Below are 11117 nucleotides of genomic sequence, written 5' to 3'. Positions count from 1 at the left end.
GTTACATGCAAGTATAAATATTACTTAAAGCATCCACCTCAAAAACCAATTGACAATCTCCATTACATGCAAGTATAAATATTATTAAAGCATCCACCTCATAACCAATTGGCAATGAGAGGAGAGGCCGTCCAAGCTCATATACTAGTTCTCGAGATGATAATTAACCGATATGGGACAATTTCCAAAATGGTACAAGTACTTTGCCACCGAACTACAACCATTTTTGGTAGTTTTCTCGAACAAATTATAAATATACTAAAAAATAAGAGGTACCATTTTCAAACTCTGCCTCGAGCCTCGAAAATCTCAGGGCCGGGCCTGAATAAAGCCCTTGCAGACTATGTCCACGGCAAAGGTCTTAAGCTAGGAATCTACGCGGATGCAGGGTAAAGTGGACTGTACATTTGTGCTGTTTGAAATAGATATTCCTCTGGAACACCATAATTGAGGTGCTGGATCTATGAACCTCCATTTTGCAGTTATTTTACTTGTAGCAAACCATGCCTGGCTCACTTGGTCATGAATAAACTGATTCCAAAACCTTTGCTTCGTGGGTACGTTCATGAATTATGAGCAAGAATGCACTAGAACCAAATCTCTTGTTTTCACAGTATAAAAGTCTCTTTACAAATTTACATCCTGCTGTCATAGGGCATCGATTATTTGAAGTACGACAACTGTAACCACGATGGTTCTAAGCCAACTGTTCGGTAGGATGTTTTATGCAATAAGTGTGCAGCATCATCAATTTATCATGTGGATTCCCCTATGGCTACTGGGTATCAAATAACTTCTATTGCCTCTCTCTCTTAATCATGCAGATAACCTGTAATGACCCAAGCTCTAATGAAGGCAGGCCGTCCCATATTCTTCTCGCTATGCGAATGGTGACTCTATTTTTCTCTGACAATGGTTTACTGCCCTTTGAGATAGTCAGTTTTAAAATTGCTGTCGAATTAACATACTTTTCCTTGTGTATTAGGGGAGACATGCACCCTGCTTTATGGGGTGCCCAGGTTGGAAATAGCTGGAGAACTACCAGTGATATTCATCATACATGGGAAAGGTAGCTTTATGCAAATTACAGTTCTTATACTTGTGTTGACAGACTGGTGCATCATGTTTCTTCATTTTTTTTGGGTTCATCACAGTATGGTTTCTAGAGCTGATACGAATGAATTTTATGCCTAGTTTGCAAGGCCTGGGGGCTGGAATGGTTAGTATTCTTTTTTCTTTTCTTTTCTTTTTTTTTATATCCACAAAAGAGAAGTGGTTAGTATTCTTTCTCCCTTATTCTTACAGACTGCTAAAAAATATTATATGACTTCGAACGACTATATGGATCAGATGACTAGAGTTATTTGATTTGATTTTGTATAGACCCTGACATGCTTGAGGTGGGAAATGGAGGGATGACCAAAAACGAATATGTCGTCCATTTTAGTAAATGGGCTGTTTCCAAGGTACTAAGCTTCTCTTCTTTTTTTGCCACATGCTTTGCCTAAATACCAAAAGCCCCTTCTTTTCTTGTTTCTGATGGTTTATCTTCTTTACATTCCTGCCCAATACTACTAATAGGCTCCTCTTCTCATTGGCTGTGATGTGAGAAATGTAACAAAAGAGACCATGGAAATCATTGGGAATAAGGAGGTGATTGCTGTTAACCAAGGTATACCCCATGCATCCATCTATAAACAGATACATTTCTTATTGCTTCTCTAATCCACAGATACATTTCTTATTGCTTCTCTAATCCTTTGCAATTTTTTCGGTCCTTTCGAACTACAGATCCACTTGGTGTTCAAGCCTAAAAAGGTCCGAATGGAAGGAAATCTTGAGGTAACTTCGAAAAAAGTGATCATCTTATTGCTTCAGCTTCGGTATTTGCTTACAGTTCACAGCACCAAGGGCTTAGTACTATTTTTCCTTTTTCACCAGATTTGGGCAGGGCCGCTTTCAAACTATCGAGTGGCACTAGTCCTGCTAAACCCGAGTCTTTTGCCCCATCCTATCACAGCTCAGTGGGATGATATTGGAATTCCTCCCAACAGTGTTGTAGAAGCAAGAGATCTTTGGGAGGTGTTTTTCTGATTGATTATTATTATCATGCTCCATGAACTTTGCACAGCATTGATCCTCTTACTATTCGGATAAAAAAAAAAAATCTTCTTACTATTAGGTAGGTACGTTGGTAGGTAACTTGATATTCCTAATTGCACGTATCTCGATTGCAGCACAAGACCTTGAAGGAACCATTCGTGGGGAACCTAACAGCTTATCTGGATTCTCATAAATGCAAGATGTATGTCTTGAAGCCCATTTCTTGAAACAAAACTGATTACCAAGATCAGAAGCATGCAAGTTTGGAGTGGAATTTTTTAGTACTTGCATGTGACCTCCTTAGTCCTTTCTGCTCTAATTTTTCAGTACAATAATGGTTTCACATAATAATGGTTTCAATATAAACAAAACTTTCTCGATGATACAAATTGAGATATCTAGCCCTATCAATAAAGCACGGATGCACAACTAATTTTTACCCGTGTTCGCCAATTAATTGTAACTAAGCAGATCGAATGCTAGGTTCTATGCCTTCCATGCATGAAATTTTTACTTTTTGGTTCCCTTTTCCTGCAGAGAATATGCGTGCATAGAAACATAGACTATTGTGGATGATTGATCAAGTTATATGGCCACTCCGCCGTAATACAAGGAATGATTTTAACAGTTTTTTTTTTTTATCCCCTAAACTATGCACATTTTTTCTACTTAGTTCCTAAACTACCAATTTGATGATTTCATCCCCTCAACTATCATACTTACCTACTTGTCCAATCGATAACACATTATAAATTTGGACATAAAATGCCACGTAAGCCCTTGTTCGGCACTCGCAAGAAATTGATGGGTTTTTTTTAATTTTTGCGGGGCCCATTATGGGTCTTACAAAAATGATTCAAACAGCAAGTTATCCTTAAAGAAATTTTGGTGAAATTACACAGAAACCCCCTCATCTATACATTTTGGACACGAGCATCTCCTAACTTTTAAAAATGCCCACAGACACCCCCTCATCTGCTTGAAACTAAAAAATCACAAACTCTGTTAACGGAATGGCTGAAATGACAAAGGTACCCTTGTCATAATAACACTCACACAAATATACCCTTGTTATAATAACACTCAAAGATTAAAAAAAAAATTGCAAACACCTAATTTCGTCTCCCTCTCCTTCTTGCACTGTCTCCCCTATAGAAGTTCGACTTCCAAATCTTGTTTCGTTTATCCAACCATGTTTCGAACCTTCTCTCTCGTACATGAGCAGGGCCTCCACAACGAAGATGAAACTCAACACAAAGCTAACCAAAAACACATAGAGAGTGAGGAACAAAGCCCAAAATGGACACACGAATCTACACATCCCTCGGCCTCCTCTCTCCAACTCCACCTAACAAAAAACACATAGAGAGTGAGGAACAAAGCCCAAAATGGACACACGAATCTGCACATCCCTCGGCCTCCTCTCTCCAACTCCACCCCCCCCAATCAACGACTTCAACACCCACTTCACTCACTTCAACACCCTCATATCCACAAGCCCGTACAATTCCATACCCAAACCACACCAAACCAACAAAACCCTTCAATTCGCCTCAACCACCGTCACCATTGACAACAAAATCGAAAACCCACATCCCAGAATCGCTCCAAACCCGCCACAAAAGCCTTCCCAAAGATCCAGACCCTCTTCAAGACCCTTACCATGCTCGAACGCTCCGTCATTGGTTCAGCCGCCGGTGGCATCGCCGGCGCGTTCACCTACGTGTGCCTCCACCCCCTCAACACCGTCAAAACAAAGCTCCAGACCAAAGGGGCATCAGAAATCTACTGCCTCTTCTGCTGTGTACTTTGGTACTTGTGAGTTTGGGAAATCCGTTTTGTCCAAATTACCCATCCGTGTTGATCCCTCCTATCGCCAACGCCATGGGCAACATCATCTCATCGGCTATCATGGTGTCGAAGAGTTGATCACGCAACGAATGCAGGCCGGAGCGAAGGGTCGGTCTTGGGAAGTTTGTTGAGGATTCTGGAGAAGGATGGGGTTTTAAGGGTATTTTTGTCTCAAAAGGCCAAAAGCACTGGCACGTGCCATTGAAACAAACTGCAATCCAACGGAAGGGGTTAACTTGGGTAACGATAATATATGAGGGGGTGTCTGTGGGTGTTTTTAAAAGTTAAAGGGTGTTCGTGTCCAAAACGTATAGATGAGGGGGTCTCCATGTAATTTTATCAAAATTTTTTTATGACTTCTTGAAAAAAATTTGCTCAATCCAATCTGAGTAAGGCCTCTTTCAAAAATTAGCCAATAGCCTTTTGTGGACTATTTAATGGGATTTCGTTCAGCCCACTTTGGTTATAATTGTTTTTTTTTTTTTTTTGAAAAGGATCATTTAATGTATAGCGACTAAGAACCGATTACATCTTTAGCAAGCAAAAGTTCCAACTCAGGAGGAATACAACCTGATTGATTAACAAAATTTCTACTAGGACAAGAAAAAGCAAGCCAGTGAGCTATATGGTTTTTTTTCCCTATCACACCAGACAAAGGACCATCTTCTCGATTGAGCCCAATTTTTAATGTCTTCCACTACAATTGAAAGCAATAAAATGTGCCAAACTTATTAAGTAATTTTTATGTGTCCAAAAGTTTTCAAAATAACTTGACAAAGATGGATCGAATTGATGTTTGATCAATCTTCATGATTCGAAGAGAGATCATCATCTTCCATCTATCTTTGTATTTCGTCCGTCACATCTTTATTCCTCTCTTTCTCTCATTTTTATCATATGTTTATCTTCTCTATTTCTCTCTGTATAATTTCATCTTTAATCGAGTGAGAAACGACAATACTAGAAGTCTAGTACATCTGCTTTGGTCGTTTAGTTTTCTTGTCATGTTGTTCAATTTTCTTTCAAAAAGACAGTTTACTTCTTTACATATTTGAAAAGCACCTATTGAGGTTAAATATTCTCTTTCAGTGCACACCTATTTAGGGTAAATCACCTGAAGAAACACTAATTGGAGTTGTATTTTTTTAAGAAGATGAATCGAACGAACCACCATCTTTGCCACAAGACTTGGGGACCCTATAGTGCAGGGACCAGGGATGCTGCCGAGCAGCTCCCTGCTGAGCAAAAGCAGAGTGGCTGATCTGGCCGTTCATCTTGGGATGGACGGCTCGAATCGAATCGAGTGCATACAAATCGCATACAACTCAGTCTCTTACTTGGTTAAGATCCGAGCCGTCGATTACCGAGATGAGTGACCAATCTGCACCGATTTGCAAGGTGTTGTTTGACAATATCCCCCATTCCATAGTGCAAGGGTACACTTATAGTGCGTAATTTGAACATTATAGGAAATCCGAGCAGTACATAGAGTGCACCCCTATAGTGCAAAAGTGCATTACAGGTTCCCAGGGTCTCTCTGCATACATTACAAGGCAATGTTTGGAAGCATAATTCCTTTACCCAAATGAACGTAGGGAGTACAGTAATGAACAACAAATCACAAATTTCCAAAACTACACATCTACACCAGATATCGATGCATCACCAATGACAGACAAACACACACGACTTGACCAAGTCCCACAAACATCAGCGGTTGAGAAATTGGATACCTTAGAGCAGTGTCTTACTCTCGAATGGCAAATCATGCTGCAGCTTCAAATCGTTGAAGAGTGCTAGGACCCTTTTCCCGAAAAGATTGGAGCGCATAACATGAGCATTCAGTTGGACTAGGTTGAACAAAGCCCTGCGGATTACCCCCTGCTCTTGCAATAAGTAAGAAACAGGTTACCGACGTACCAATGAATAACAGAGAATGTAGGAAATTTTTTAAAGCCAAACACAAACTTATTGAAGTTAATAAAGATAAAACAATAAAATGTACTGCCAGCACAGCAATAGCAGGTTATTTTTTTGAAGGACTACTGAATGGTAATCCTGATATTCCAACTTCAATTACATTGAAAGGGCAGGACAATATTGCTGTCAAGATGACTCAGATAATCTTGTAGAGTTGATTTTCAAACTGCCTACATAAAGTCTACTATTTTTCTTTTATCGCAATGAAATCTTCAAAAAGTCTTACATTTGTTTTAGGAGCCAAGGGCATTTAGATGATTTTCAGATTTGTAGAGGTTCTACTTTGGATCCATGAGTCGCATTGCGCTCAGATTTTGATGTGTTAAATGTCCACATCTCAAATGTTCGCCACCAAGTATTATTGCACTCAGCTAGATTTCGTTGAATACTTACTATTAATGGGGCACTAGATGAGGGTGAGACTCGTACATTTTCAACCAACGACAATGAGGGAATTGTTCGCTTTCAACAAATGAGATTGAACAAAATCATTCTCGGCATTAGTTCGTGTTGAATAATCAAGTTTTTGTAAATTTGCTTGCTCATTATGACGAAAAGCTGCTTTCCTCTTCGCAGAATAGTCTTTAGTATTCAATGGGGTACTATTCACAACCCTAAGGTAGTTCACCTTCATACACAGAACCTTTCATAATCAAGCTATAATCCTTAACCTCTCCTGAAGATTCCACAAGATATAACATGAAACAGCAGCTAACCTTAAGCCTTAAGCCTTTGATTTCCTCAGACTATCCCACATTTAATCATAGATGGCTTAATGTCTCCTTGTCCTGCAGCCAGTAGCTAACAACCACAGATCCCGCTTTCTAGCACATATTACTTAAAATATCGAGGCAAGGTTCTGATTAGCTGATCACTATAAGTTATTGGTTGCGACTCTAATTTAGTTAATTCCACTTTTCTCTGGCTTTTCTTTTACTCCCAGACCAACAAAAAAAACCATGCCGATGGAAGTATGTGCATCGAAAATACACGTCCTCGAGCATATTGGGTCCAAGAGCCAGCATGTAAATAGTTTCAAGAGTTCAAGTCAGCCTTGCGAATTTCTTGAAAATCCCATTATTTAGTAGACAAATATGACGAGGAGATTACGATATCCATTTGATTCAGCTGTTGAGCATACCTGAGACACTTCCAATGCTGTCTGAATGACGAAGTTTCCAAAAGGATCAACTAAAAGAGCACAAACATTTGGACTCGTAAGCAGCTCTAGGATAATCCATGAGGCTTGCTCTTCTCCTGCTTTTCTCAAACATCTCTCCACAACACAACTAGAAAACTTCTTCCGGGACAAAGCCAAATAACTCCCTCCAAGCTGCCTCAGGAGATTCTCAGTGACTTCAGCTATCCCCAGTTCCAGTAGAAGTTGCACCACAAAGTTGCTACATGCGAAAGGAAAAAGCAAGAATATACAAACGTTAATCTTATGTTGCAGTGGGAGTCATAATAAGTACTTGATAAGGTCTTATCATTCCATTCGTTTGTTTGGACTTTGGAAAAAAAGCATTACATTGGATTAAAAGTCGAAAAGGACTAGATATCCCTCCAAAAATGGGATATAGCTATGAATCCCCATGCTACTACTTACGATCGGATTTCTTATTTTGTGGAAGTATGTATTGCCACTATTAGTCCAGTCAAATAAACATGAACTATAGATACGAACCCGTGACGATCTTCTGCTAGGTGAAGAGCATTTGCTATTATCTCAGCAAAAAGGTGCACTCTATATTCTCCCTGATACTGCAACAAGCATGACTGCAGCACGCGGGACCCATTCGGATCGGTTGCAACCTTTAAGCAATGTATCGCCATCTCATTGATAAGACACTGCATAGACAGGGTAGGTGTCAATGAACTCATTGAACATAATGAAACTTGTATAAAAAGACTTGTATTGAGTATGTTCAGAAACAAGGAGCAAGATCCTCTCCCCTCCCTCAAAGGGACCGGACCGTATATTTCTCTCCGTCTGCGAGTTATTCTCGAGCTGAATTCGATGATCAAGACCCTTCATTTTTTATTTTTTTTAAAATCTTGCCTAGAACAGTCATTACGTCAGAAACTATGTTGATCGAATACCAATGCTTTCATGACACATCTATGTTGGAAAAAGAAAGTCTCGATAGTGTTTCAAATTTATTTTTTTTGCAACGTACATGTGTTCTGAAACGATATCAATCGATATACAATCAATGATCATAATTTTTGACGTGGCTTATATTCTCAGCACTATCTGAAAATAAATGGAATCTTTCATTGAATTGAGACAGGAAGGGCCGACAAACGGAACTAACTAGATGACACAGTCCCTTTGATGGACTGCAGATAAACCCAACCCTTGAAAGTTGAAACAAAAGCAATCACGAATTGAAAATTTGAAATGACAACAATCATGTAGAGGAAAATAGGTTCCCCAATGAGCAATAATATTACTAAATTACAAAATCATCCAAGTTTAACGGGTGCACATTCAACAATGAGGATCGGACATTACCTTATTATCTTCACCAGAGAAATTTTGCACACAATGCCGGATTATAAAATGACCATTTGGGTCATTGGCTAATGCTGCAGCACCAGGGCTTAGAGCTGACATAAATAAGGATATCTGCTGTTGGCTACTAATGTGATCCAACAACACCAGTACAGCTCGAGCTCTGCAACAACAAAGTTATTAGTACTATTATTTAACCAATCCTAGGACATGTTTGGGAGCCACATTACCCTATTATGCATTGAACATTTTCGTATTCTCGTTTCCCAGTGTTTGGCCTGTGAATTTGGAACCCATCTTGTGGAAATCCATCACAAAAATTATGCGGTAGATAATGAAAAATTCAAAATATTGTTTTAGTAGGACCTTTTTGAATTCTCATTATGCTTCCAAAAACAACTCTTTTGCAAAATTTAGAAAGCAAATTACCAATTGTCCTCCTTGACGTCACATGTTCAAATTCTACACAGGCCAAACATTCCAAAACCTTTACGCCACTGGAGGGTTTGCCCAATCATTAACTTTAAGGCCCCGGAATTAGTCAACGTGCGCGTGCGCACAAACTGGCCGGACATCCGGTTATTGGAAAATAGCGCTCATATCATCCTAACACTTGTCAATATTGGAGTATTTTAAACCTAGAGTCTATAATCTACAATCTTGAAATAAAAAATCTTATAATTCAATTTAAATTTGAACAAACATTGACCAATCAACAATAAACCGTACCCGTACTGATTATGGCATATCTTGATGAACTGAGATCGAGACTGGGTGAGCGATGCCATGATTCGAGTCCTCTGTTTTTCATTGCAAACCTTGAAAATCTCCTGAATGACGTAATTCCCGTATCGGTCCCTCATCAATTTACTAACATGGTTTATCATATCAGATAACACCATCTCAATTTCATCCTCTTTTGGGTCCTTCATGATCAATTTCTTCAGCAAATGACTCCCGTAGGCATTTTTCGACAAATAGAATATCTGACCCCTCAAATCTCCCAAGGATAGGGAATCCACAAAAGGGGTCAATTGAGGTAAATGCAAAATAGGACTTAAATCATCAAACTCATTCCCATGTTCATTAGAGGAGGGTACAATTGGAAGCTGGGAATTGGGTTGATTTCTTGATCGTTTCTTGGGTTGCAAGAAAGACCCAGAAGAAGAATTCATCACATAATTGTTGCTCCCCGGCCCCACGGTCGGATTTCTGTGGGACCCACCGAAACCCATCATCTGGCCATGCATAGAAAAATTATTAATTGCACTTGGAACACCGCCACATGATGCTTCAGGACCTTTCTCTATCACACATCGGTGTGGACTCCACCATAAACTCTGCAATTTATTCGCATTGGATTTTGAAGAAAGAGGGTTGTGGGTAGTTCCAAACTTACCCTTGTCGCCGTTTGAATTATCAATCGGTGCGTTTCCGCGGTCAGAACGTTTCTGGCCGCTGAAACCCGGCGGAGTAAGTGGCCGTTGGCAATGAGACGGCGGCGCATAGAGGCCGAGGTGGGAAAGAGCATCTTCGAGTTCTAGCGTCCGAACTGAGGAGTCGTTCTCCGATGGGCAGTTGTCGTCGATCAGGCCGTAATAATCCAACAATGAAGGGGGGTTAGGAGGCGAATTTTGACACGGAGGTCGATTGTTCTCCATAAAAAGATGGGAGTAATTTTGGAGAGGAGGAGAGGAGGTTTGAGCATTTTGAGGGGTTTGGATAGGTTTTATAGAGGTTTTGTGATATGGTTTTGGGGCAATGTCGAGTATTTCGGATTGAATATGTTAGAACAGGTGTATACATCTATTTATGGGGAGGAAGAGATGTATATAGGAGGTGAATTTGGAAGAGAGAGAGAGAGAGACTAGGAGAAGAGCTGAGTTGATAAACTTGTTTATATGGCCAATTATTTGTAGTCTCGGAGTACCATTGTTACATTGTCACATGGTACCATCACAAATAAAAAATTGTTATCACATAATGTGGATCACTCATTGTCTCCCAATCACCCAATAAAAATAAATATTAATGTCTCTACCGCATAATATATTTTGACTATATAGTAGTATATACTATAAGAATGTAATTACTTAAAATAAAACACAAACTCTCTCCTACATGGAATTTCTTCAATTTTACATTTTTTTATTCATTATTCTACACTTTTTAAAAAATGTAAAATATATACTTTATTTTGCTACTCCTTGAACTTTATATCTTTTCTTCATTTCTTTGTTTTTTATTGTTGTTGAATTTTCCTGATAATTTTGTGAGAAAAGTGAGTAAATTCCAAAAGTCATACGCACCAATCCACTGATGTACAAAATAACAGGAAAAAAGTTCTCACTAATGATTTTTTCCATCCCGTACATTGAACTAACAAGACGCTACATAAATGATAAGAATATCATGTAAACAACGTTACGTGATATTCCTGAAACCTTTAAATAATTACTAGGTCGTAGAAAGTGAGCAGCTTCTCTTGAGCAGTCCTAAAATTTATAAATGGACTCGAGGTTCAGTTTTGTTCGTTTATGGGCTCTTTTTATACGCATCCATTTTGATGATTAGTAGGGGATCTTGTTGTCCACAACAACGTGTCATGCATGATTCGAGCCGTTAGATCGTGTATCCGACAACACGACAGTTTGAATCGTGCACAACG

At 39.3% G+C, this 11117-nt stretch overlaps 1 protein-coding gene and 1 pseudogene across 1 annotated transcript; one reads left to right on the top strand and one right to left on the bottom strand.

Annotated features, from left to right (window-relative positions):
- The first annotated feature begins 503 nt into the window (after positions 1-503).
- Positions 504-2684, top strand: LOC131331301 (alpha-galactosidase 1-like; annotated as a pseudogene).
- A 2715-nt stretch (positions 2685-5399) lies between these two features.
- Positions 5400-10110, bottom strand: LOC131328340 (pumilio homolog 12-like). The gene is made up of 5 exons (XM_058361291.1): positions 9179-10110; positions 8450-8612; positions 7619-7782; positions 7076-7334; positions 5400-5835 (listed from the first exon to the last, which is right to left on the bottom strand). Exons 1-5 carry the CDS (start codon positions 10108-10110, stop codon positions 5689-5691), a joined length of 1665 nt encoding a protein of 554 aa, XP_058217274.1. The 3' UTR covers positions 5400-5688.
- Positions 10111-11117: the final 1007 nt, after the last annotated feature.

Source organism: Rhododendron vialii, chromosome 6a (assembly GCF_030253575.1).
Source record: "Rhododendron vialii isolate Sample 1 chromosome 6a, ASM3025357v1".
Taxonomy (NCBI): Eukaryota; Viridiplantae; Streptophyta; class Magnoliopsida; order Ericales; family Ericaceae; genus Rhododendron; species Rhododendron vialii.
Note: the sequence above shows the minus strand (reverse complement) of the source record. Positions and strands in the feature narration are given on the sequence as shown.